This window comes from Rhinopithecus bieti, unplaced genomic scaffold (genome assembly GCF_001698545.2).
Source record: "Rhinopithecus bieti isolate Rb0 unplaced genomic scaffold, ASM169854v2 scaffold_6944, whole genome shotgun sequence".
Lineage (NCBI taxonomy): Eukaryota > Metazoa > Chordata > Mammalia > Primates > Cercopithecidae > Rhinopithecus > Rhinopithecus bieti.
In genome coordinates this window covers 888,272-912,187 of record NW_016805767.1, presented here as the reverse complement: position 1 = coordinate 912,187, position 23,916 = coordinate 888,272, and the positions used below count along the sequence as shown (strand labels likewise).

General features: G+C 35.7%; 1 protein-coding gene and 1 pseudogene across 1 annotated transcript in view; one reads left to right on the top strand and one right to left on the bottom strand.

Annotated features, from left to right (window-relative positions):
* The window catches only part of SEPTIN7 (septin 7), a 107,265-nt gene that overhangs the window by 30,080 nt on the left and 53,269 nt on the right, over positions 1–23,916 (top strand). The window contains exon 2 of the mRNA XM_017873699.1: positions 1,894–1,996. Coding sequence (XP_017729188.1) covers positions 1,894–1,996 — 103 coding nt within the window. The remainder of the gene's footprint in view (positions 1–1,893; positions 1,997–23,916) is intronic.
* On the bottom strand, positions 16,410–16,937 carry LOC108530679 (gem-associated protein 7-like; annotated as a pseudogene).

The following is a 23,916-nucleotide window of genomic DNA, read 5'->3' as shown; positions in this document are numbered from 1 at the left end:
ATCTGTCTACATTTCTTTAAATTCTGGACTTCAGTTTAATTAATAGAACTTGAAATACAGCATTGTTTAAAAATATTTTAACCAAAACATTTGCATTTGTCTTATCTGAGCTGTCTTAATCCAGTGACTGACAAAGCAAAGTTGCATGAAATTAACCTTTTTTTTTCCTTCTTGTAATTTAAAACTTGGTTGCTGTATACCTTCCTGGAACTTTATACTTTTATATCTTTTCTACCATTTCTGTAAAACCTCAACTGCAGGGTGCAATAATAAGCCTTATTTTCTATATTTCAGCAGGACAGCTGCTGAAAATGGGTTTAAACTCACTCGCATTGTATTCCACACAAAAAATACTACTTTTTGACGTGTTTAGAAAAAAGTCTGCCTTTAATTTCTTTTTAATTTACCTCTAATTTGTTGAGTTACATGTAAGTAACTTTTTTTTTCCCCCCTGTCTTTTGCTGTGTTTCAATGGATTTGCCTCTCCTGTTTGGACTGAATATGTCATTACAATTCTTGGAATTCTTTGTTTACTGTTCCTCTGTGGATTTCTTCTGTTGGAATCTGGAACACTGGAATGATGGAAATGTGTTCTTTACAAAGTAGCTGTGAGTATACTACATAATTTATACAGAGATTTTTTTCAGTCTCAGTTAAATTTAACTTACAGTTGGATGAAATATGAGCCAAGGAAACCTTAGGTTTAATATATATTTCTAACTCCACTCATAGCAGACTTTCAAATATTTGACTTAAAAATATTAGATTCTGATTAGTCTCCTAATTATTATGTTTACAGTTAGCTCTTCATTTTAATGGGCTTAGTTTTTAAAATTTGGCTTAAGAATTAGTTTTATGAAATGAAAGCCAAAGATGATGGATGGAATATTTATCTACATGACTAGTAAACATTTTAGACTTCTGTTCTTTGTTAAATCCAAATGTATTGCATTGATGTTTTGATCTCATGAGTGCTTTTTAAATGAGAATTAAACGTGGCAGAAACTTTTAAGAGAATGTGTGCCTCTTTTGGCTATTGTTTTTTATGTTGAGATAAGACTACCTCCAAAGTAAAATTAACCAATAAGACTCTGCTTATTCGGATAGTCTTAACTATGGACAATATTTCTCATATATGGGTAAGTTAGAAGTCAGACTTATTTACTACACCAATTTGGAAGTAGATTTCTTTGAATTACTCTTGAAACTATTGTTGAGGTCATCTAGGAATAAAAAACCAATAGAAAATGAAGTTATAATTTACTTTAAAACTTGGATAAACCTGAAGATAAAGGCAGCAGGATCATGTGAAACCTTGAAGTGACAAAATTGGACCTGGCATAACAGCTTGAATGATACTGTAGCTGGTTGACACTGATCATAAGAGCCTTCAAGAATTTATTTTAAAATTGCTTTAAATTCAACACTTTGATTTCATTTCATGAATAAGAAGACAAATTTCAAGAATCTCATACCTGTGGTAATTAGTATGATCAAAGGAGATAATTAAAAAGGATTCTTAATATTGTGTGAAGGGGATTTGAATTTTTTTGTTGCGAAAAATCCTGTGTTATTTTGCTTTTTTAGTTGGTTGGTCAATCATCTTGTTACTAACTACTGTCAATTAAAATCTTTGCTCTGAGGCAGGTTTTCTAAATTTTATTTCATTCCCTTGGATTTTATAATTAACCATTATATTGTCAATCAACTCATGCTCAAATAATTTTGTCCATTTAAGAATTGATAGTCTTATTGATAATGCCATGGAATTAGTTTGATTTGCTGTGAATAATAGTATAATTTTCTAAAATAGGTTCATGAAGGGAATTTGAAATATGTGACAGAATAGTATTGTTGATACATGAATAACTTGGCCCTTTTTGCTTTTGTCAGCAACAGAAGAACCTTGAAGGCTATGTGGGATTTGCCAATCTCCCAAATCAAGTATACAGAAAATCAGTGAAGAGAGGTTTTGAATTCACGCTTATGGTAGTGGGTAAGATATGATTCCTTATTAAAATGGAACTTTGGTTTAAGTTTTAAACGGTTAGTCAACTCTGAATGAATTTAAGAAAATAGTAGCACAGATATCTATAGTGATCATATCTTTGTTATATTTTCTCTTAGGTGCATACATTTTAAAATTTAACGCAGTGGCATAATGGGATTTATGTCGTCTTGCCTCTTTTTTTAAGGTAGAAACTAAAAGTTGAGAAATGGTGGGTGATAGTGTTGGAATGGAACGCTAGAAAAGTTATCTTCAATTGGTAGTGCTACAAAAGAAAATAGCATCTGGTGGTTATTACTCCCGGATAGTTTTGTTTTCTGGCTTATTGCTATAGTGGAGTATCATGTAAGCATTTAACTTAATGTACTCTGAATTTTGAAAAGAAAGGTAGGATAGAGGATCATAATAATGTAGTTGATTACCCTTGGAATTCATTAATTGAATGTAAGCACTGGAATGAGTAAAATATGACTCTCCTCATCCTCTAATTCAGTTTCAGTTTTCTTTTGTGTTTCATTCCACGAACACCTTACCCTGCCTATATAGTCCATTAGAAAATACTGTTCAGGATGATTTTGACTGTAGGTTGGTAACATTATTATTATATATGAAGAAGCATACTGTGCCTTTCCCATCTGTAAGATTAGTCATCTTCAGTGACAATCTTATTCTTAAATGACTACACAGTATTTTCACCTCATATAGGCTGACTTTAGAACCTAAGTTATGAATATTGTATAGTGTAACTTTGTTGTATTTCTCTTATTTGTTTTAAGAAGGTGAATTGCAGGGTAGTGGATTAGCTATCCTTGACAAAGAAAATTGAGTTGATGCTAGACTTTTTAGGTAGTATGTATTTTTGTTAATTATATTTCAACTCTAATATTTTGTTGCTGAATTAGGTTAATTGAACTAGCTGTGAAATACTCCTTTATTGGGAGGTAGAATATTTTATCTACTGACTGCAATATTTTACCTGTTGATTTTTGGCTCTTTGGAAGTTGTATACATTGTAAGAGTTCACAGTTAAAACATGGTACAAAATTTGCAAATTTGATACTTTATAGCATTGGTTACCTTGTCTATGTATCTCTTGTTGAGTAGAAGTATAGTATATCTGGCTTGCAAACTGCTGCTGTGGAGTAGAGGTCAGTCTAGATAGAGGGATAAAATAATGCAGCGCATACCTTTTCTTCAGCAGGTTGGTAACATCATCATTATATGAAGAAACACTGTCTCTTACCTCTACATGTGTAATATTAATAATCTTAAGTGACAAACTGTAGACAAATAGAATTTTTTCACTTATGAGAAAACCTCCTAGGTCCGTTAGGAGAACTAACAATTAAAAAAATTTCCTTTGACATTAGAATTTTAGTTTAAAGAATAACTTTTCTAATCATACTTAGTAGGATAATGTCTGGTGATCAAGGCCAGAGAGTTGATTTAAAATCTCTGTGGCATTTTTCCAAATGAAAAAAAATCAAATAGTCATCTGATTTTGATTTTTAGAGGAGATATTCAGTCTCTAGATGTATATTACTTATTAGCTTTTCTAATTAATCCCTTTGTGAAATGCAGCTTTTCTTTTTTCTCTTCCTAATGATAAGACTTCAACTGAGGCCAAAAAAAATAGGTGTTAATATCCTTATTTTCAAGTGTTAATATCCTTACTCTGTTTTCCCACTGAGCCTTGAACATTGTTTAATTAACTACATTTGAATAGATATGTTGAGTGCAGGTATTAAATATTTTCATCTATATAGGTGTAGTGCCTAATACATAGTCACTAAGTATCTAATCACTTAGTATCTAATATGTTGATTTATTTTTCAGATTTTAGGCTGACTCTAACAGCATCATTTGCAAAACATAGAAAGCTAAAACCAACCTTGCTTTAATATTCTTGACTTAAAAACTTTCAGCTATTCCTTATGAGCTAAATCCTCATTTTTGGGATCTAAACTCAGAATAAATTTGGCTCCCACATTACAACTCTTCGTTTACAACTTACACATTGGTATCAACTGATAATCTGTAACAGATTTTTTTTTTTTTATTGAACTCTTTGTACTTTGTCGGAAAACCTTTAATAATCTTGCTTCATAAGCAATGTTTATTGAGTTCTTGCTTGAGTGACTTATTTGTATCAAAGAAGCATGCTGTGTATTCCCATATTTTCTCTCTTAAAGGAGCTTCTGATTTATATGACAAGATAAACCACATAAAAATGGGGTCAGTAGAATCATACAAAAGTTTAAGGGTATAGAGCCATAGAAATTTAAGGGTATAGGAGAGTTTGCCTCGGTTGGAGATTATCATTGCCTTCTTTTGAAAAGGGAGGCGGCCGGGTGCGGTGGCTCAAGCCTGTAATCCCAGCACTTTGGGAGGCCGAGACGGGCGGATCACGAGGTCAGGAGATCGAGACCATCCTGGCTAACACGGTGAAACCCCGTCTCTACTAAAAAAAAAATACAAAACTAGCCGGGCGAGGTGGCGGGCGCCTGTAGTCCCAGCTCCTCGGGAGGCTGAGGCAGGAGAATGGCGTAAACCCGGAAGGCGGAGCTTGCAGTGAGCTGAGATCCGGCCACTGCACTCCAGTCCGGGTGACAGAGCGAGACTCTGCCTCAAAAAAAAAAAAAAAAAAAAGAAAAGAAAAGGGAGGCATTAGGACAAATGTTTGAAGGATAGAATTGGGGCCAAGATTGAGGAAGCAGTCCTGTTGGAGGAAATCATAGCCATCATTTACATAACTTTTTTACGTGCCAGGCAATGTTTTAAGTACTTTATGGACATTATCTACTAACAATTCTTACAACAGCCCCATGAAGTAGATATTGTTATCCCATTTTGGAGATGAAGAAACTGAGGCATAGAGAGATTAGGTTACTTGCCCATGGTTACATTGCTAGCAGATGGCAGAACCAAACCCATTCTGCTGCTCAGTTAGTCTGGTATGTTCTTAACCACCATGCAGAGGCTTATCTGGGGATACTGGGTATAGTGCAGTGTTTATAAGAGTACATCCAATATGCCTTGAACTTAGATGAATTCAGTGAAAGAGAGAATGAATGAGGATGAGAACTAGAGAACTTAAATAGTACGAGTAATTTTTCCTGTTATTCCACTGGAATGAGCATCTGGCCTAGAGTGGGTGTGAAATGGGAGAGGTGCATTTGCTATTTTCCTAGTCGTTATCAGCTTCCGCATAGTTTGATAGTGTGAACTTCTCACTTTGCTGAATGTTATAGTCTAGTGACGACAGGGCACCTAAATACAAATCGGTCACTTTTTATGTGCCCAAATAAAGTTACCTATTTTAGTGGAGGAGGAAGATAGGTTGTTAGCTTGTATGTAATTGTGCTTTATGGATGATATAAGAATTTTTCAAGATTTTTTTCACAGCACACTGACTTTAGGATCTGACCCCTAAGATGTAACTTGACAATTAGAAATAAAGCTGGAAAGGTAGACTAGCCAGGATTTTGGAAACCCTGATTGGCAATTTGATGGGGAGATTAGAATTCTTGATTTTGAATCTTGAAAAATTTAGGCATATCAAATAATGAAGACATGTAGATTTCTATTCATTGAAGTTGTCTAACGTGTTTGGCTTAGAATTTGACTGTCATTAGTGTGCTCCCTAATTAGACTTAACTGTCATAGAGAATAAATTTTAATTGTAATATCCTGTTTTGCTAGAATTCTTCAAGGAGGCAGAACTCAGAAGAGTGTAGTTTGCTTTATTTAACTTGAAATAGTTTTTAAAACAGGTGGTATTAAACCTATTATTCTGAATCCTAGGAAGATAGAATTCAAAATTCAGTCATTTCTGTAATCATGAACTTTGCAAAATTTTGTGATTACAGAATTTTAAAATTTAATGATATGTCAATCATGTATTTGACCTATGCCATATGTCTTTTAGTGGCAGATTGGCATTTCCATTTTTTTTTTTTTCTAGCAGGAGAGAGCTTAGAACATGTTGGTTTAGCCATTTTTTGGGATTCAGAGTTTATCATAATTTTTTTTTGTATATGCCTTATCAAAGAAAGTTTACGAGTTATTTAGTTAGCGATAGGATATATGATGACTATCCTAGTCGTCATTTTCCTCCACTACCTGTTGATGTTTGAGTTGATAGAATAACATCTATGTCAGTTTATCAGTTATTTGAAAAAATTGAAAGATAATATTGGCTCAAAATTTTGTATCTAGGCTGTTGAGTATTTTGTGGTATTTTTAAGATATGTTAGCTCCTTTAAATGCTTTGAGTTACGATTTTAAGGTTTTCCTTGAGCTCCGTATTTTATTTTGCTTTTATTAATAGAAGTAACTTAACCGATAATGACTTCACAACATTGGGAATATACTAAAATCCATTGATTTATACACTTTAAAATGGTGAATTTTATCTTAGAAAAGTAATTCAAAGAGAAAGTTTAGAAGAAAAAAATCACATAATTCCACATGTCCACTATTTTAATTTTTTACATTCCTTCTAGCTGTTAAATCTGAATATTTTTAAAGCGCTTAAAAAATGAAGTTAATATATTTCATTGCAGAAATTGGAAAATGCAGAAAAGCAAAACGAAAATAAGTATTGTCATCTGTCATCTATTGATAATAACTCTTAAGTATAGGAACATTTAGTATTCTTATGTGTATCTGTAATGTTCTGTGATTGCCTTTTAAATGTGCAGTTAAATTGTGATTATCTTGTGTTATGTTACGTTCTTTCATAACCTATCTATTGGTCAAATTGTAGACTTTAATGGCCTGTATAGGTTGGCTATATCATTCTTGGTCGTATTGTCAGGATAGTTTAAATTGTTAGCTAGTATTAATACTATAATAACATGGTTATAGTTATACTTTTGCTTGAATTTTTAGTTATTTTCTTAGAATAATAAAGCTTTGGAAGTTTGAATTGCTGTGTTAAGATACAATTGATACATTGTTTTAAGGGTTTTGATACATAATACCAAATTGCTCTAAAACAGGTTGTGTACTATTTTGCACGCTCATCAAGTGTTGACAGCACCGTTTTCCCTGAATACTGCCAACACTGGATATTAATCTGATTGCTGAAACGTAGTATCTTATTTTCATCTGTATTTTATTGTTGCTAGTTATTTGATTTCTTTATTTTTCAAGACGGAGTCTTGCTCTGTTGTCCAGGCTGGAGTACAGTGGTGCAATCTCAGCTCACTGCAACCTCCACCTCCCAGGTTCAGGCAGTTTTCCTGCTTCAGCCTCCCTGGGACTACAGGTGTGCACTACCACCTTCAGCTAATTTTATATTTTTAGTAGAAATAGGGTTTCCCCGTCTTGGCCAGGCTGGTGTCGAACTCCTGACCTCAGGTGATCCACTCGCCTTAGCCTCCCAAAGTGATGGGATTACAGGTGTGAGCCACCGTGGCTGGCCATTGCCAGTTATTTTTTATGTTTATTTATCTTTGATATTCTTTTATAAATGGTGTGTTCTAGTTTATTTTTACAAACTTTTTTTTCCTTAAGTTTAGGTAGGTAGGTACTCTGAGGGCATTGTTATTATTTTGTTGTTGGTAGGCATTGACATTTTTTTCCAGAATTTTTTGTGTGTTGTGTTTTCTATTAGCTTGATTTTACATTATCCAAACTAACTAACTACTTCCNAGCTAGCATCACAGGTGCATGCCTCCACACCAGGCTAAATTTTTAAAGAATTTTTTGTAGAGATGAGGTCTCACTATGTTGCGCTGGCTGTGTCCTCTATAACAGTAAACAGCAGAATTCATTCTTTCTTCCTTCCTTCCTTCCTTCCTTCCTTCCTTCCTTCCTTCCTCCCTCCCTCCCTCCCTCCCTCCCTCGCTCCCTCCCACCTATCTACATACCTACAGGATCTCACTTTGTCACCCAGGCTGGAGTGCAGTGGCACAATCTTGGCTCACTGCAGTCTCTGCCTCCTGGGTTCAAGTCCTCCTCCCCCCTCAGCCTCCCAAGTAGCTGGGACTACAGTTGTGTGCCACCGTGCCCAGCTAATTTTTTGTTTTTGTATTTTTTTTGTAGAGATGATGTTTCGCCATGTTGCCCGTGGCTGGTCTCGAACTCCTGGGCTCAAGCGATCCATCTACCTTGGCCTCCCAGAGTGCTAGGATTACAGGTGTGAGCCATTATGCCTGACCTCAGTCTTTTTCTTTATGGTTTTCTTAATGTCTTCTTGCTTGATTCAAGGTTATTAGAAGTTCTACTACATATTAAGTATATTGAGTATAAAGACTAAATGACTAATTAAAGACTAACTTTAATTAATTTTTTATTTTGAAATCTTAAGTCCATATGGTTTTTTTGATCTGAGTTGTGAGGCAGGAATCTGATGTTTATTTTTTAAATGGTTACGTAGCCCTACCAAAACCGTTTGTTACAAGCTTAATTTTTAAAAGTATATATGCTTGGTATGTTCTCTTTCTTACCCTTTGGTTTAGTTCATTGATCTTCCCATGTAAATACTACATTCTTGGAGTTATAAATTTACAACAGTTATGTTGTGTTTATTTATGTAGGAAGATTACCAGAGTTTATGTTGATTTAGGGAGATAAGCAAACAGTAAGTCAAATCGTGACAAATTGTGCTATTTTCTGGAAAGAAATAAATATGATGAGACTTATTTGGAGTCATCAAGGAGGACCTGCCTTTTTGAAAAGGATATTTTTTCATGCTAATTCCTGAATTACATGACAGTTAGGGAATACTAAAAGGAAAAAAAAAAAAAAAAAAAAAAACCAAAGGAAAATAAAGACTTAGCAGCAAGAGATAATAATCATTAATATATGCTGTGTTTATCCTCCATATTTTACTTTTGACAACTGCATAATGTTTCCAGCTGTGACTATCTGACATTTTGCCATTACTTTATCATTTGACATTTGAATGATTTGTTTTGTTTGATCTCATAATGCTGCAATAAAAATTTTACAGAATGGAAATTTTGGTCAACATTTTAATGATAATGCTTAATGACTATATGTGTATGTGTATTCTAATCTGAGACTGAATATACTATAAATTTTGTATTTTATTTTATGTTATGTCATGTTATTTTATGTTATTTTATTTTTGAGACAAAGTCTTGCTCTGTCAACCAGGCTGGAGTGCAGGGCGCTGTCTCGGCTCACTACAACCTCCGCCTCCCAGGTTCTAGCAGTTCTCTGCCTCAGCCTCCCCAGTAGCTGGGATTACAGGTGCCTGCCACCATGCCTAGCTAATTTTTATATTTTTAGTAGAGATGGGGTTTCACCATCTTGGCCAGTCTGGTCGTGAACTCCTGACCTTGTGATCCACTCGCCTCAGCCTCCCAAAGTGCTGGGATTACAGGCGTGAGCCACTGTGCCTGACCTGTAATTTTTTTTTTTACTGATGAACAACACTAGGTTTGTTTTTACCCCTACCCTTGTTACAAATAGCATGACAATGAAGATCTTTAAACACATAGAGTTTTGTTATATGTATGTTGGCAGACAGAGGGCAGTATCATTATTATTTATTTGTTAATAATTCCTGAAGTAGGATTATTAGATCAAAGTATTTGAACATTTTGTGGCTCTTGGTACATACTGGCAAATTGTTCTTTTCCTTTCTTTCCCTTTTCCCTTTTCTTTTTCCTTTTCTCCCCTTCCCCCTCTCCCTCCCCACTTCCCTCTTCCTACTTACCCCTTTCCCCTTCCTCCCTCCTCCTCCTTCCTCCTTCCTCCTCCCCCCTTCCCCTTCTCCTTCCCCTTCCCCTTCCCCTTCCCCTTCCATTTTCGTCTTTTGTTTCTGAAACAAGGTCTTGTTCTGGTGCCTAAGCTGGAGCCCAGTGGTGCAATCAGAGCTCACTGCAGCCTTGAGCCCCTGGGCTCAAGTGATCGTCCCACCTCAGCCTCCCGAGTACCTGGGACCACAGGCACACACTGCTATGCCCAGCTAATTAAAAAAAAATTGTTTTGTAGAGATGGGGTCTCACCGTGTTACCCAGGCTAACCTTGAACTCCAGGCCTAAAGCAGTCCTCTCTCCTTGGCTTCCTAAAGTGCTGGGATTACAGGTGTGAGCCATCATGCCTGGCCAGCAAAATTGTTTTTTAAAAGTTTGTTCTACTAAAGATTATATATTAAGAAAAAAGGAAATTTTTTTTTTCTGAATTTGAAAAGATTTATGGTATATTTGAAGGTTAGGCTATTCATTCCATGGGTGTTATCACTGTTTTAGATGCTTGAGAGAGATTTTAAAGGTACATGAATACGCTATAATAGTAGAGGAGGAAAATAGTATACACATAACTGTACCATGAATCATAATGTGTTAAGTGGCATAAGAAATGTGTAAACCAAATGCTATGGAAATTTAGAGAAAGGGGACTTTACAGCTAAAAAGCATGCCATTATCTTAATCATTTACTAATTCATGAGAAAAAATGGTACTTTTTTTCAGTAATTTGTATATTCATGTTTTGTTCGCTTAATTCTTAATTTGAATTAATGGCTTAAATCCAATGTCTTAATCATGGAACAGTGTAATCAGGAAAAAATACTTGTAAAATCAGTCTTACAGATTGTAGGTTATTAGCTGGGTGTAGTGGTGTGCACCTGTAATCCTAACTACTCAGGAGGCTGAGGCAGGAGAATTGCTTGAACCTGGGAGGCAGGGGTTGCAGTGAGCCGAGATTGCACCACTACACTTCAGCCTGGGCAACAGAGTGACTGAGATTCTGTTTCAAACGTTAAAAAAAAAAAAAAATTGGTTCTGTAACGAGCAGTATCTGGATTGATATGTGTAATAAATGTAATCTTGATAATATCCCAGTTTTATTTGGCAGTCTTTAAAAAAGTCATCAATGTGATTTTAAAAATATATATTAGCAAGTCACTGAATTATAATTCTTAATCTGTTTTTGCTTCTCATACATATACTATCCTAATATGGTCTTTGAAAATGATATAAGAAACTCCGGTGTTGAAAAACACAGCTATCTTTTCTTTTGACAGACCGAGAAGTCTAAGATAAACTTCATAGTGTATAGGCTAAATTAGTAAAGAGAGGTAAGGATGGTCATGTTTGTCAGAGACCTAGAGAAACTGTTCTCTTGGTATTGAATACACTCAAGATTGATTGGATAGGTGGACTGAAGTAAAAATGTTATCACATTTGTTAATTTTAATTAGCTAGATGTTGGGACAGAAATGTGAAGGCTGCATAGTCTGTCAGTATTTTACAAGAACTCAGTACTGAATGGAAGGCAAGGGCATGAAGGGAGCACATGTTAATGCAGCTTCTTTACAGATGGAAATGTAATTCTCACATAGACTCATTTAGTATGTAGTTTTCATCTTGGCAAAGAAGACTGCTCTTTCTTTCTCCATAATGGGTAGTTTCTCAATCTTTCCTAGACTAGGTCATGGAGGCCAAATACTATTGTGGGTCAAGGGGGTCCATCCTTTTCTTAGGTGACTGTATCACATATGTCTGAAATATAATTTTAAATATGAGATAATAATAACACCTCCTGCCTAGCTATGACTGCAGTCTAGCACCAAAGGAGGTCAGAATTTCCCCCTTTATATTTAGTCCATCTTTCTGTTGAAAGCATTTGTAGATTGAGTGGTTTTTGTATTATGAATCAGGTTTATTCTCTCCCAAGGCAGGAAGTTTTCAAGTATTACATTTCTTAATACACAGCAGGTGGATTTTGTCTGAAAGATAGTTTTATGCCAGGATATTGTACTTGTTTCACTATTGAACTACAGAACCTTAGAATTATTTTAAAGATTGGGAAGGTATAACCTGTCTCCCATGAAAGACCTTTGTACTGGTAAATTTGCCAACCTTGTTAATTTTACTCAAACTTTGTTTTGACAAAAAAAAAAAAAAAAAAAAAACCCGCATTTTAAGTAATAATTTTCATGTATTTATATCTAGGTCTTGAGGGTTTTTTGGTCTGTTTTACTATATTGGAGTATATAGCCATTTAAGGCAGTGGCTAAGGTACTGACTGAAGTCTGTGGATCAAATTTTATGAGGGAAGGGGGATGCTGAATGGGTTCACTGACTTGCCAAACTTTCTGAAATATAATTGAGATTTTTATCATGTCTTTATATTCTGGAGACATTTAGAATCTCAAAGAGGTTATCTACCTAAAATACTGAAAATTATAGGTACAAAGTATTTTATATAATTAGAAGTGTACGTCATTATTTACTGCACATGATTACTGTGCTGAAAATAATGTGTTGATTTTAAATTTTGAAACAATTCTAAACAAAGTTACAAGTACAGTACATAAGTTTTTTCCTAGGATATTTGAGATGGATGCTTCTCTTTTGTCCCCTTACTTCACTATATTTCTCTTCCTCAAGGATATTCTCCTGTATAGCCATAATATACCATCAAAATCAAAAAGTAACAAGTGTATGTTATACACATGTTATACACAGACACATACGTTTATATATATATGTATGTGTGTGTGTGTGTGTGTATTGAAAATTATAAGTGCACACTTACATCTCCAATTTCGTTCCATCATTGTAGGGGCCCTAATTTTCATCTCTCCCGTATTTGTATTTTCTTTCTGATGGTGAAATACCATTATCCTCTATATGTGTACTTATTTGATCAATCCCCCTGGAATTAATCCATCACCTTTCTTCCTTTTCTTCTCTGAAAAATACTAGGGAAGAACCCGAGGGAGGTAATGGATTAGTTAATTGCAGGAGGAATTAGTGTAATTAAGGGGGAGGCGGTGGCCCTGCTTACCTCTCTTGTGCTGTGATGTCTTATGCCAGGCCATTCTTCTCATGTGGATGCCCCCTCAACCTATTTAACTCAGGCATCTCATGCTAGTCCATTCTTCTCATGCTCTGTTAGAAACTTTTCCTCATTCTGTAGGCTCTAATACCCTAATACCCTGTTCTGGGCCACTGTGGTTTTCTCTCTAGCATGGACATCTACCTTTCTCAGTCTCATGTAATGACTTTTGGACTGAATTTTTAGGAAGAAATGTGGAAAAGAAAGAGCTGAAGTAATTTTGAAGTGTTTAAGGCCAATATTTAACTGTGTTATAGAATTAATTGGTATGTGAATAGAATCATTTTTTCGATGCCTAAAATATAGAAAATTAGCAAAATTGTAATTTTGGACTGCCATAGTAATGGAGATAAAAAGCTCTGGTAAAATTTAGCTTGGAAATTAAAATTATCTGCAAATGCGTACAAGTGTTGCAGAGTTATAATATTTACATGTATTTTGATAAACTAAGTAGGATGTCCCCCAAATTTACTAACAGTTCAAATAAATAGGTTGCTATTTAGAAGCAAGAAAGTTTTAGACTTTGAGGCTTCTGTTTCTTGTACTGCCCGGAACTCTTAAGTAAGCAGATGATAAATACAAGGTAATTATGCATATCAAAGAATCAAATGTGAAGATTTGCAGTTCATTCTTAACTAACTCAAGTGTTTAATGATAGAAGGCTATAAATTGTTTATTATGTTACAGATGGAAATAATTACAACAATAACATAAAGGATGAGCTCTTCCATAGCATGCTTGTCCTGGTTCAGAGGGCAAATTTTAATTGAATGATTAGTAATTAAGTTTATGTACATCAGCAGTGTGAGTGCTAAGAATTACTGATCAAGTGGATGACATGAAAATGAAAATGATTACTTCTACCCTCAAAGGAATTTCCAGGGAAATCCACACTACTAATTACATTTAATTAAATAAATGGTATAGTAATGTAAATTTAAAGTGCCATGTAGTCAGTTTTTATTTGGATTTATGTGGTGACTTTATCAATCTGATAGGATCGATTAGAATCTTGAAACTAGTAACTCACTGTTGTGTTTAAATTTGGAATTTACAATTTATTTTGGCAATTTTGTAAAATTTTGTTCATGTTTTTGACTTAACATTTTTGTCACACCATGAAAATAAGCCTCTGTATTTAAACTAACTTATATCTACAGTATAATAGTGCAGCAGCTGTTACACTGAAAAGTATATCATACTTAGTCTAGTTGAAAACTTCAATTTCTGTCACAGACAAGCTGTATGACTCTGGACAGATCACTTTGAATCTCCCTTTCCTTTTCACCACAAATATTTACTAGTCTTTTTATTTTTATTTTTTGGAGACGGAGTCTCACTCTGTTGCCCAGGCTAGAGTGCAATGGAGTGATCTCAGCTCACTGCAACCTCCGCTCCCCTGGGTTCAAGCAGTCTTCTCCTGCCTCAGCCTCCCAAGTAGCTGGGACTACAGGCGTACACCACCACACCAGGCTCATTTTTGTATTTTTAGTAGAGACAGGGTTTCACCATGTTGGCCAGGCTGATTTCCAACTCCTGACTACAAGTGATCCACCCACCTTAGCTGGGATTACAGGTATGAGCCATTGCTCCAAACCTTACCTAGTCTTTTATAATCCAAGCATTGTGTTGTGATTACAAAAAGTAAAGGAAGGCCAGGCTCATTCATGTGTGTAATCCCAGCACTTTGCAAGGCCCAGGCAGGAGGATTGCTTGAGCCTAGGAGTTCAAGACAAGCCTGGGCAATAGAGTGAGACCCATTTCTAAAAAGAAATATGAAAAATAGAAAAGAGCTGTGGTAGGGTTCCTTAAGAACCTGTGGGTGTGGGATGGTGGTAGAGTGGAGATACTTACACAGGAATGCTGTGTACTGTGAGTGACTACCCCGCCTCACAGAGGGCTTGAGATAATTGTGTATATGAATGTACTTAGTGTATATATATTATATATGTAAAATGCCTAGCAAATCTGTAAATTGTATAAATGTTAATTTTAAACATTTTTATTCGTGCATTTTCATGACTTAGTTTTAAGATCCAAAACGAGGAATGAAGAAAAGGGAAAGCAGGGATGGTAGACAATGATATGCAATTAATAAGCTAAATATTTGATTAATCCTTAGTTTGGACTTCTGTTTTGGTTGAACTCTTGATTATAAGCATTTGGGGCAAATGTGTGCTCTTTGTAATTCAGTATAGATTGCTGGGCAAAGGTCTTTTCTGGTAAGAGTCAGATTTAAAAGATGGTTGAGAATTCATTCTTTTTCGTCTTTAAACATGGGTTAGCTGAGTAGCTTAAAACACAATGGATTCTTAAAAACACAATATGACTTTTTACCTGTCTATTCTGTGTAGGTTAATGTTGTGCTCAAGTTTTTTATGTGGCATGACTATTTAGTCTAAAGGGTGCACTTGTTTTATAGTTGCTGAATATTAATGCTACTCCTTGCAAACCTTTCGAGTATCTTGTTTTCCCTTGACTGTGTCAGATATTTAATGTCAGTGATAGAAAGAATCTTAGGAATTGATTTTATTAAAAGTTAATAAACTTTAAAAACAGTTTTACTTTGAGATTTTGAGCCTGATTTTATATATGTGGATGTTTGCCTTTGTTGTTGAATCAACATGAATTATGTATTTGTTTGAAATGTGATTGGATATTTAGGTAACTCCTGTTTTTTGATGTAACAGATATTCAGATATATGGCTTGAAATTTTTTTTCCTATAAAAACTAAGACTTGTTACAAATTTTTTTTTTTATTAGAAAAGTAATATGAAGACGTATATGGCATTTTAAGAGAGAGGACATCGCCACTGTTAAATTTTGTTATATTTTCTGCATCTTAGGCATAGCTGTAATACCATATTTACTTTGTATACTTTCTTCATCTAATGCTATGGCAAGCATTTCTCTATGTCAGATTTTTAAAAGCTGATTTTTAATGGCTGAATAATATTTGTATAGGTGTATCATCATACGCTTAGCCTGCCTCCCATCACTGGACCTGGAAGGTCTCCCTCTGCCACCACGCACACACTGTTTTTATTGTGAAAATACTATTGCAGTGTGTTTCTCTGTGTGTTTCTTTCCTAGAAGTAGATGGCATGGTAAAGGATGTTAACTGAAAATGCCATACCAACTAATACAGTTTCTATAGGCGTGTGAATGCTCATATGTATCTCATCCTTGTCAATATTGAGTGGAAATCTCTTTTCCTGGAGTAGTTGGTTCTTTGGCAGGAGGGAAGCATTTGGGAGTATCTTCAGGGTGGCTGAACTTTGCAACCTCTTCAATAAATAACTTCCCACTCTGTAATTTGCCCACCGGTATTACCCCACCCCCAAGCCTCAGACTTTAGGAAATGACATCAGGCCTGTATCTAGAGAGTTCAGAGTTCTGTGAGGTAGAACATTCCTTCCAACGGGACCTAAAATTCCTAGAGTTGCAGAATTTTACTGATAAGACAAAGGAGGTCTCAGGAGTCCAGAGTTGCTTGGGGCTTGGCTCAGAATTCCAAGGAGGCCCAGAGTTCCTGGCTTGGGAATGTTGGGAGGCCTGGGATACTGTGGCTTAGACTCAAGCAGAAAGGTGAACACAGATCTTTATTAGCAAACACCAAATTTGACATTTAAAAGAGATTTCCGAGCAGCTGTGGACCTCTCCAAGACCATGCAGATTCCACTGACTATTCCTGTACCTGTGCTCCAGCTGTGCAGGCTTGAAGGTTTGTGAAATAATGTCAGTACATTAGAGCAGCACCTCTGCACACCTATGGGAGTCTGCAGCTGTGACATATAGAAGTTGGTCATGTCCAGATTGGTGACTCCGAAGTGGGCAGCCATGTGTGCACAGTCGTGCAGTGTGAAGCTCACCTGTCGACGCACAGTAGCCAGCATGCTGTAGAGGTAACACTCCCAAAGGGCAGCTCAAGCCCACTGCTCCTGGGATTCCTGCAATTCTTGAACTACGGGACACTGTTGGATTTCAGGAACCTCTGGCTTCAAGGGCCCCAGCGTCCATCAGGGGCAATGCCACGGCTGAAGCCATCAGGGCCCCAGGGTAACTGGAGCACAGGCACAGGAATGAAGTCAGTGGAGTCTGCATTGTCTTGGTGAGGTCTACAGCTGCTCAGAAATCTCTTTTAAATGTCAGATTTGGTATTTGCTAATTTGGTATTAGACAAAGGTTTTACATTTTAATTTACATGCTTTTGATTATTTATTTGAAATTTTAAAAAAAGTACTGTTCTTTATTCTGAAATTTTGTACTTGCAAAATACATTTTGCAAATTGAAAATAAATGAGTACAGTACTCATTTATTTTTAAAGAAATATCAGTGAGATATAATTCACATAATCACGGTATGATTCATATACTTCATCCCTGGTCCTTAGGGGATATGTTTTTGTATATGAGATTTATAAAAAGTAAGAACTTAAAAGAATCTATAGGTTATCTAATTCAAACAGTTTAAAACTACCCACTTCTGCTTTGAAAGCCACTTCTTAGAACCACTGTGTAGAACATGCTACCTGAGTCTCGCTCTGTTGCCCAGGCTGGAGTGCAGTGGCGCGATCTTGGCTCACTGCTAGTTCCGCCTTCTGGGTTCACGCCATTCTCCTGCCTCAGTAGCTGGGACCACAGGCACCTGCCACCACGCCCGGCTTATTTTTTATTTTCAGTAGAGATGGAGTTTCACCATGTTAGCCAGGATGGTCTCGATCTCCTGACCTCGTGATCCACCCATTTTTAAGGAGGAATGTGTATTGAATGATCAGTTAGAATTTCAGGTAATGGGAAGAATTTAGAGGAACGTTGAGGGACAGCTCATAGACAGTATTTAAACTGTCCATTTCAACTCTTTTCAGTTTAGCAAAGGAACTCACAGAAACTTGGTATATATCTTATGAAAGGTCAGGCAATATCTTTTACTACAAAAATGGGATAATCATTTTCTAAATAATCATGAAGAAAATGTTCTGAGTAGGCAGTAAGGATTTCTCTAGTAACATGATGATTTAAAAATGTAGTTGTCCACTTGAACTGGGTTGTATAAAGAATGCTTCTGTTTCTAAGTATAGCAAGAAAGATCATAACGTACCTCTTTGCGCCTCCCAGCCTCAGACATGTAGCAAGTGAAAGCTGTTTGAATTGGCAAATGAGGTAATTATTGAGTAGCTGGTTGGAATGTTTGCTACTAACTACACAGCAGAATTGTTAGTTCTTAGTACTGGTGCAATTACAGTAATTAGAATAAGTAAACTTCTTTTAAGATAATTGCAGGGCCAGGTTATATAGAGCCTGTTTAACTTGCCTTTTAGTATTAGCATGGACATCAGTGTATATGTTAAAAGATATCCTAATAGATTTTGCGGAGATGAAATTGTCTTATAGCAAATTCCAGATCAACATATGTATGGAATGTATCTAATGTAGTCTAGACCAGTGGCTCCCAGTTTTTTTGGCATCAGGGACTGGTTTTGTGGAAGACAATTTTTCTGCCAGAGTGTGTGTGGGTGTGTGTGTGTGTGTGTGGGAGGGGGGCAGGATGGTTTCAGGATGAAACTGATCATCAGGCATTATATTCTTATAAGGAGGACACAACCTAGATCCCTCACATGCGCAGTGTGCAATAGGGCTTGCATTCCTTTAAGAATCTGATGCTGCCGCTGATCTGACAGGAGGCGGAGCTCTGGCAGTAATGCTCACCACCACTCACCTCCTACTGTGTGGCCTGCCTAACAGCCCACGGACTGGGGGTTGAGAATACCTGGTCTAGATTGTTCTTCAGTGATTAAATCTTCACCAGATTAAGTTTATTAAAAAGTAAAACAAAGAATAGTGCCCTCCCTTGGCAAAACATCATGGTGTGGTATCTTTTCTTCATTTTACAGCCAGGTGTAAAGAAAAAATAAACCTGTACTTTTACATTTCCCATCCAGTACTTAATTTCTCACCATTTGGCTTCTCTCCTTAACACAAAACTGCTTTTATCAAAGGTCAGTAAAAGGCCTTCTGGTTGTCTTTTTCTTTAACTTATTTGGCATTATTGACCATTTTTTCCTTGAAACTCTCTTCCTCACTTTTTGTGATATTGCCTTCTGGTTTACCTGGTTGTGTTGAAGCCTTCTTTATTAGGATCCTTTCCTATGGGCCATGTTTAAATGTTGATTTAATCTGGCATATTGCCCTATGTCATCCTTTATTTACTAGAATTTCTTAATTTTCTTTTTATGGACAGGATGACATGAACATAAGAATTTCTTAATTTCATCTACCTTTCAAATCATTTTGGGAAGCTTCTTCAACGTATTCCTGGAAACACTTGCCTAGATATTCTGGGCTTTGGGTCTAGGATGGAATATGATCATCTATTTTGAAATAGGTCCTGAGATGACACTAATATGTATTTTGGTTAAGAACTATGGTTTGTTGCTGTCTCACCTCTTAATAGGTTTCATATGAGGTGCTTTTTAAAATGTCAAGCCCTGTGCATTTAATTAATAAAGTAAGTATCTTGATCAAGGTCATATACTTGTATGTTAATGAACTAGGATTTGAATTTGAACAAAATTGATTTCAAAACCCAGGAGAAAAAGGAAGGAAGGAGTTAGAGGAGCAAGGTAGAAAAGCTCCACAGTGTGATCACCAGCTCCTCTCAGACTTTTCCCTTGCCTCAACTCTAACATGGTAAAACATTCTGAAAGGACTTAAAGATTCTGTTTCTTAAAATCCTTTGCTTTCTTTTCCATACAATTGCTACAAAATGGTAAAAGTGGCTCCTGGTATCACAGATATCCCAGAAAGTTGAAATGCTTTTTGAAATGATACTCCATCTTTCAAAGCCTCATTAAAATGTGACCTCCTTTCCAGGCTGGTGTGATTCTCAGTTTCCTGAAATTCTGTTGCTTTGGGGTATCTCATTCATGGTTTTGATAAAATTCTGCCTTGTTTGTTCATTGTTTGTTTGCATATCTTACCTCTTCTACCATACTAATATTTTTAAGGTCAAGGACTACATCTTATCTTTGCATTCCTCATTCATTTATTTGATAAAAATTTAATGATCACTTATAAAGTGTCAGATACTACTTTAGTCTCAGAAAATCTAGAGATTAATAAGAAATGGATACAAAGTTGAGATGCTGAGTAAGACAAAGATAAGCAAGTATCTTTAAAGCAGGACTGCTCAGATTCTTTTGTTATGAATACTGGAGGATCTCAATCCCAAAGACCTGAAGAAACTTGATGTTAGCTATTATAAACAAATATTATTGTGACTTTCTTCAAAACCTTATAAACAAATATTTGATGAATGTTTTATTTTTAGGCTTGAAATTTAACATTCTTAAATAGTGATAGAATATATGGCTTTCATGGGCAAGACCTCAAAGATAAGAAGGATATGGGTATTTTAACCTGCTTATTAGGTTAGAGTACAGGTGTTGTATTACTAACTGTAGTTACTCTTGTTTCATAATTTTCATAGAGTAACATCTTAGATTGTAAATATTATATTTTGTTTTAACAAGGACAAAAAAATTTAAAATCCAGTTATTTCCCCTTAAAATACAATAAAATGAGGAAATGATAATGACATTGTTGCGAAACATGTATAATGCATTTCAAAGTCAAAATAAATGTAAAATAGACATTAATTTGGAACATTCAAAAAAGTTTGGATTTATTAAAATACTAGTTTGAAGAAATATGAAATGTTATAGATAGTCTTTTATCTTGAGAAATTTTTTTCTTAAGCCAGTATATGTATAATTCTGAACTCTATTATTCTTAAATGTTTTCTAAATAATGCAGAAGTATACTTGATTTGGGTTGTTTCTACAGATTTTGTGTTTAAGTAGAGTTTGATTTGGTAGGACTGATTATAGTCTCTACTGTTTTGCATTAATGACTATTTCCTTCCGTTTAGTAAAGCCAATGAACAAGGATCAATTGTAGTTATAAGTCACTTTGAGATTATTAGACAAGGCTGCTATATTTTGTCTTATAATTATAGGCCATTTGACATTTTGGTGTGGAAGTAAATATTACTCTACTAAATGTGAGTAGAAATTGATGTTCAAACTCAGGCATAGCCTCACTGCTTTCAACATTCCTTTTTATTTATTTTGAGGCCAGTACCCTTTAGTGTCAATAAATTGCCAACCTTACTCTTCTACTTTACTCCCCTGCATCCCTGTTTCAGATGTTTATTCCCTTCTTAAGGCTGTCTACTTCACCTTTGACCCTTATTCTTAGTAGTTGCGCTAGGGTCCTTTCTTTTTCTGTGAGAAAACATGAATAGTAATAAAATATGTTTCTTTGCAACTACCAATTATTGATATTCACGTGTCCACTGTGCCAAGGTATGATTCTAATAAGATCACTTATTCCTCACACCAACTCTGTGTTGTAGGTACTGCTTTTATCTGCATTTCATAGAGGAGGGCACTGACACACAGAAGTATAGGTTTGCCCAAGGTCACAAGGCGAATTTATTGATGGAACCGAGATAAGAGATTTCAAGGAAATTTTAAGCTCTAAGGACTACTATAACCTTTCCCCCTAGAGTCTTCCAAAGTTACACAACTACTTTCTTACAATTATTGGTACTTCTGAAAAAAAAAATGAGACAACTTGGATTAAGGGTATGTGATACTTAAGGAAGCACAGAAAAATTTGGAATACACTTAATTTACACCTTCAGGGTACTTCTTAGGAAAAATTTCCAGGGAAGAATAATAGTATTACCAAACTATTTTCGTATTTGTCAGGTGCTATATTTTACTCTGCTACCAAATAAAAGGACTGCTTACTCGTTACAAAATAGCTTGTTTTTAGAGCTCCCATAGCAATGTCATACAGTCACAATGATTTCAGTAAGGTGACTTTGCTTATGGGAAATAAACTGTATTTTATCAGGCTTATTTGAATGACATTTTGGTAACCTCTGTGTTACGATAATAGAATCATTAAGACAATACAATAACCTACAAATACCTCATTTGTATGAGGTACTTGACTCAGTACAATAACCTACAAATACCTCATTTGTATGAGGTACTTGACTGAGTACTTTAGAAGAATATTCACTGAATCAGTGTTATTCTTGAAAAGGCATAGATCTATTATTGTATCTTGTAAAAGGTTCTTTTTTCCCTCTTCCTCAACCTACTAAAGAGGTTATGATTTAGTTTCAGGACAGATGTGGGATTTGATACTAGGGGTAGGTAGAAGTACTCAGTCTGACAAGATTAAAGGCTATTGAACTTAGTTTCTCTCTTCTTTCTCTTCTAAATTTTGAATTGCTTTATCCTTTACTTTTCCGTGTGAAACTCATTGTGGTTAGTGCAATAAAAGCAGTGGCCCTGGTGCTCAAGCATGTAATCCCAGCCCTTTGAGAGGACGAGGCGGGAGGATTGCTTGAATCCAGGTGTTTGAGACCAGCCTGGGCAACATAGTAAGACCTCATCTCTTAAAAAAATATTAGCTGGACATGGTGGCATGCACCTGTAGTCTCAGCTAGTCGGGAGGCTGAGGTGGGAGAATCACTTGAGCCCAGCAGGCAGAAGTTGCAGTAAGCCATGATTGTGCCTCTCACTTCAACCTGCGCGACAGAGTGAGAGTCTTCTCGGGAAAAAGAAAACCACTAAGTGGACCAGGACATAGAGGTCAAGAAGCATGTTCTTTTCGCCTGCTCAGAGTCTGGGAAGTGTAGTATTATAAAGGACATGAGATTTGCCATTCAGATGGAGCTGTAACTCTGCTACTTGGTAGAGATATTTGTCATTGGCAAGTTACTTTCAGAGGTTTTATTTACTTACTTAGCTGTGAAATTGTGTAAAGAATCTTATGTAGAGTTTTGTAATTATTGAAGTCATTGAATGCATGTAAAGTGCCTAGCTCAGTGTCTTTCTTATAGTTATTGAATAAAAATATTAAGTATTATTGTTAATGAAGATACTGGTAAAATATCCCATGTCAAATAACCTGGTTAACCAGATTAGGAAGGTACTTGGGAATTATGGGACAGTCTTTAATGGATAAATGAGAGTGGGTATTTAGAAAGGCAGTAGAACATAACTGCCTAGTGTCAAATACTGACATTACCACTTATTGACTGTTTGGCACTAGCAAGTTATTTCACTTTTGTTTCTGTTTTTTCACCTTAAAATGGTAATGATAATGATACAGATTGGGTATCCCTAATCCAAAAATCTGAAATCTCAAATACTCCAAAGTTTGAAACTTTGAGTGCTGACATGATGCTCAAAGGAAATGCTCATTGAACCAGTTTTTGGATTTTGGCTTTTCAGAATAGGAATGCTGAACTGATGAGCAATGCAAATATTCTAAAATTTGAAAAAGCCCCAAATCCAACACGCTTCTGGTCCCAAGCATTTTGGATAAGTGATACACAACCTGTAGCATCTATCTAATGGCATTATAAAGGTTAACTAAGTCAGTGCTTGTAAAACACTGGCACACGGAAGAATTTATAACTTTCTGGCTGTCATTGTCATTGTTGTTGATGTGTAGTGGTATTAGTGCTAGAGGATTTGGGGATTCAAAATTTAAAAAATGCCCCCCCAGGGGACATTTGTCGATGTCTGGAAGTATTTTTGGTTGCCACAGCTAGGGAGGAGGGATGCTAACTGACTTCTAATGGGTAAAGGCCAGGGATGCTGAGAAGCATCCTTCAATGAACAAGACACTTCTCACAATAAAGAATTATCCAATCCAAAATGTCAGTAGTGTCAAAATGGAGAATTCCTGTAGTACAGCTGTCTGGAGCTGTAGTTGCCAGCATCTGCAGTAACCTGTGCCTGATGCCTCCCTCTCCTTTACTCTGTAGTCTCTTACTGGACTCAATACTCATTTTTCTCTTAACTTTTATCCCAGTACTCCCAATCATTATATTTGCAGGTAGACTGTTCTCAGGCATTCTTCTTGAATTCTTTGTAGTATAACATATTATCAACCCCTTTAAAGAATTAAAAGTTAAAATTAAATATTAATATAATTTATGGTTCTTGTAGAAAACTGATATACAAAAAAGAAAATTTCAATGTTTTATAACCTT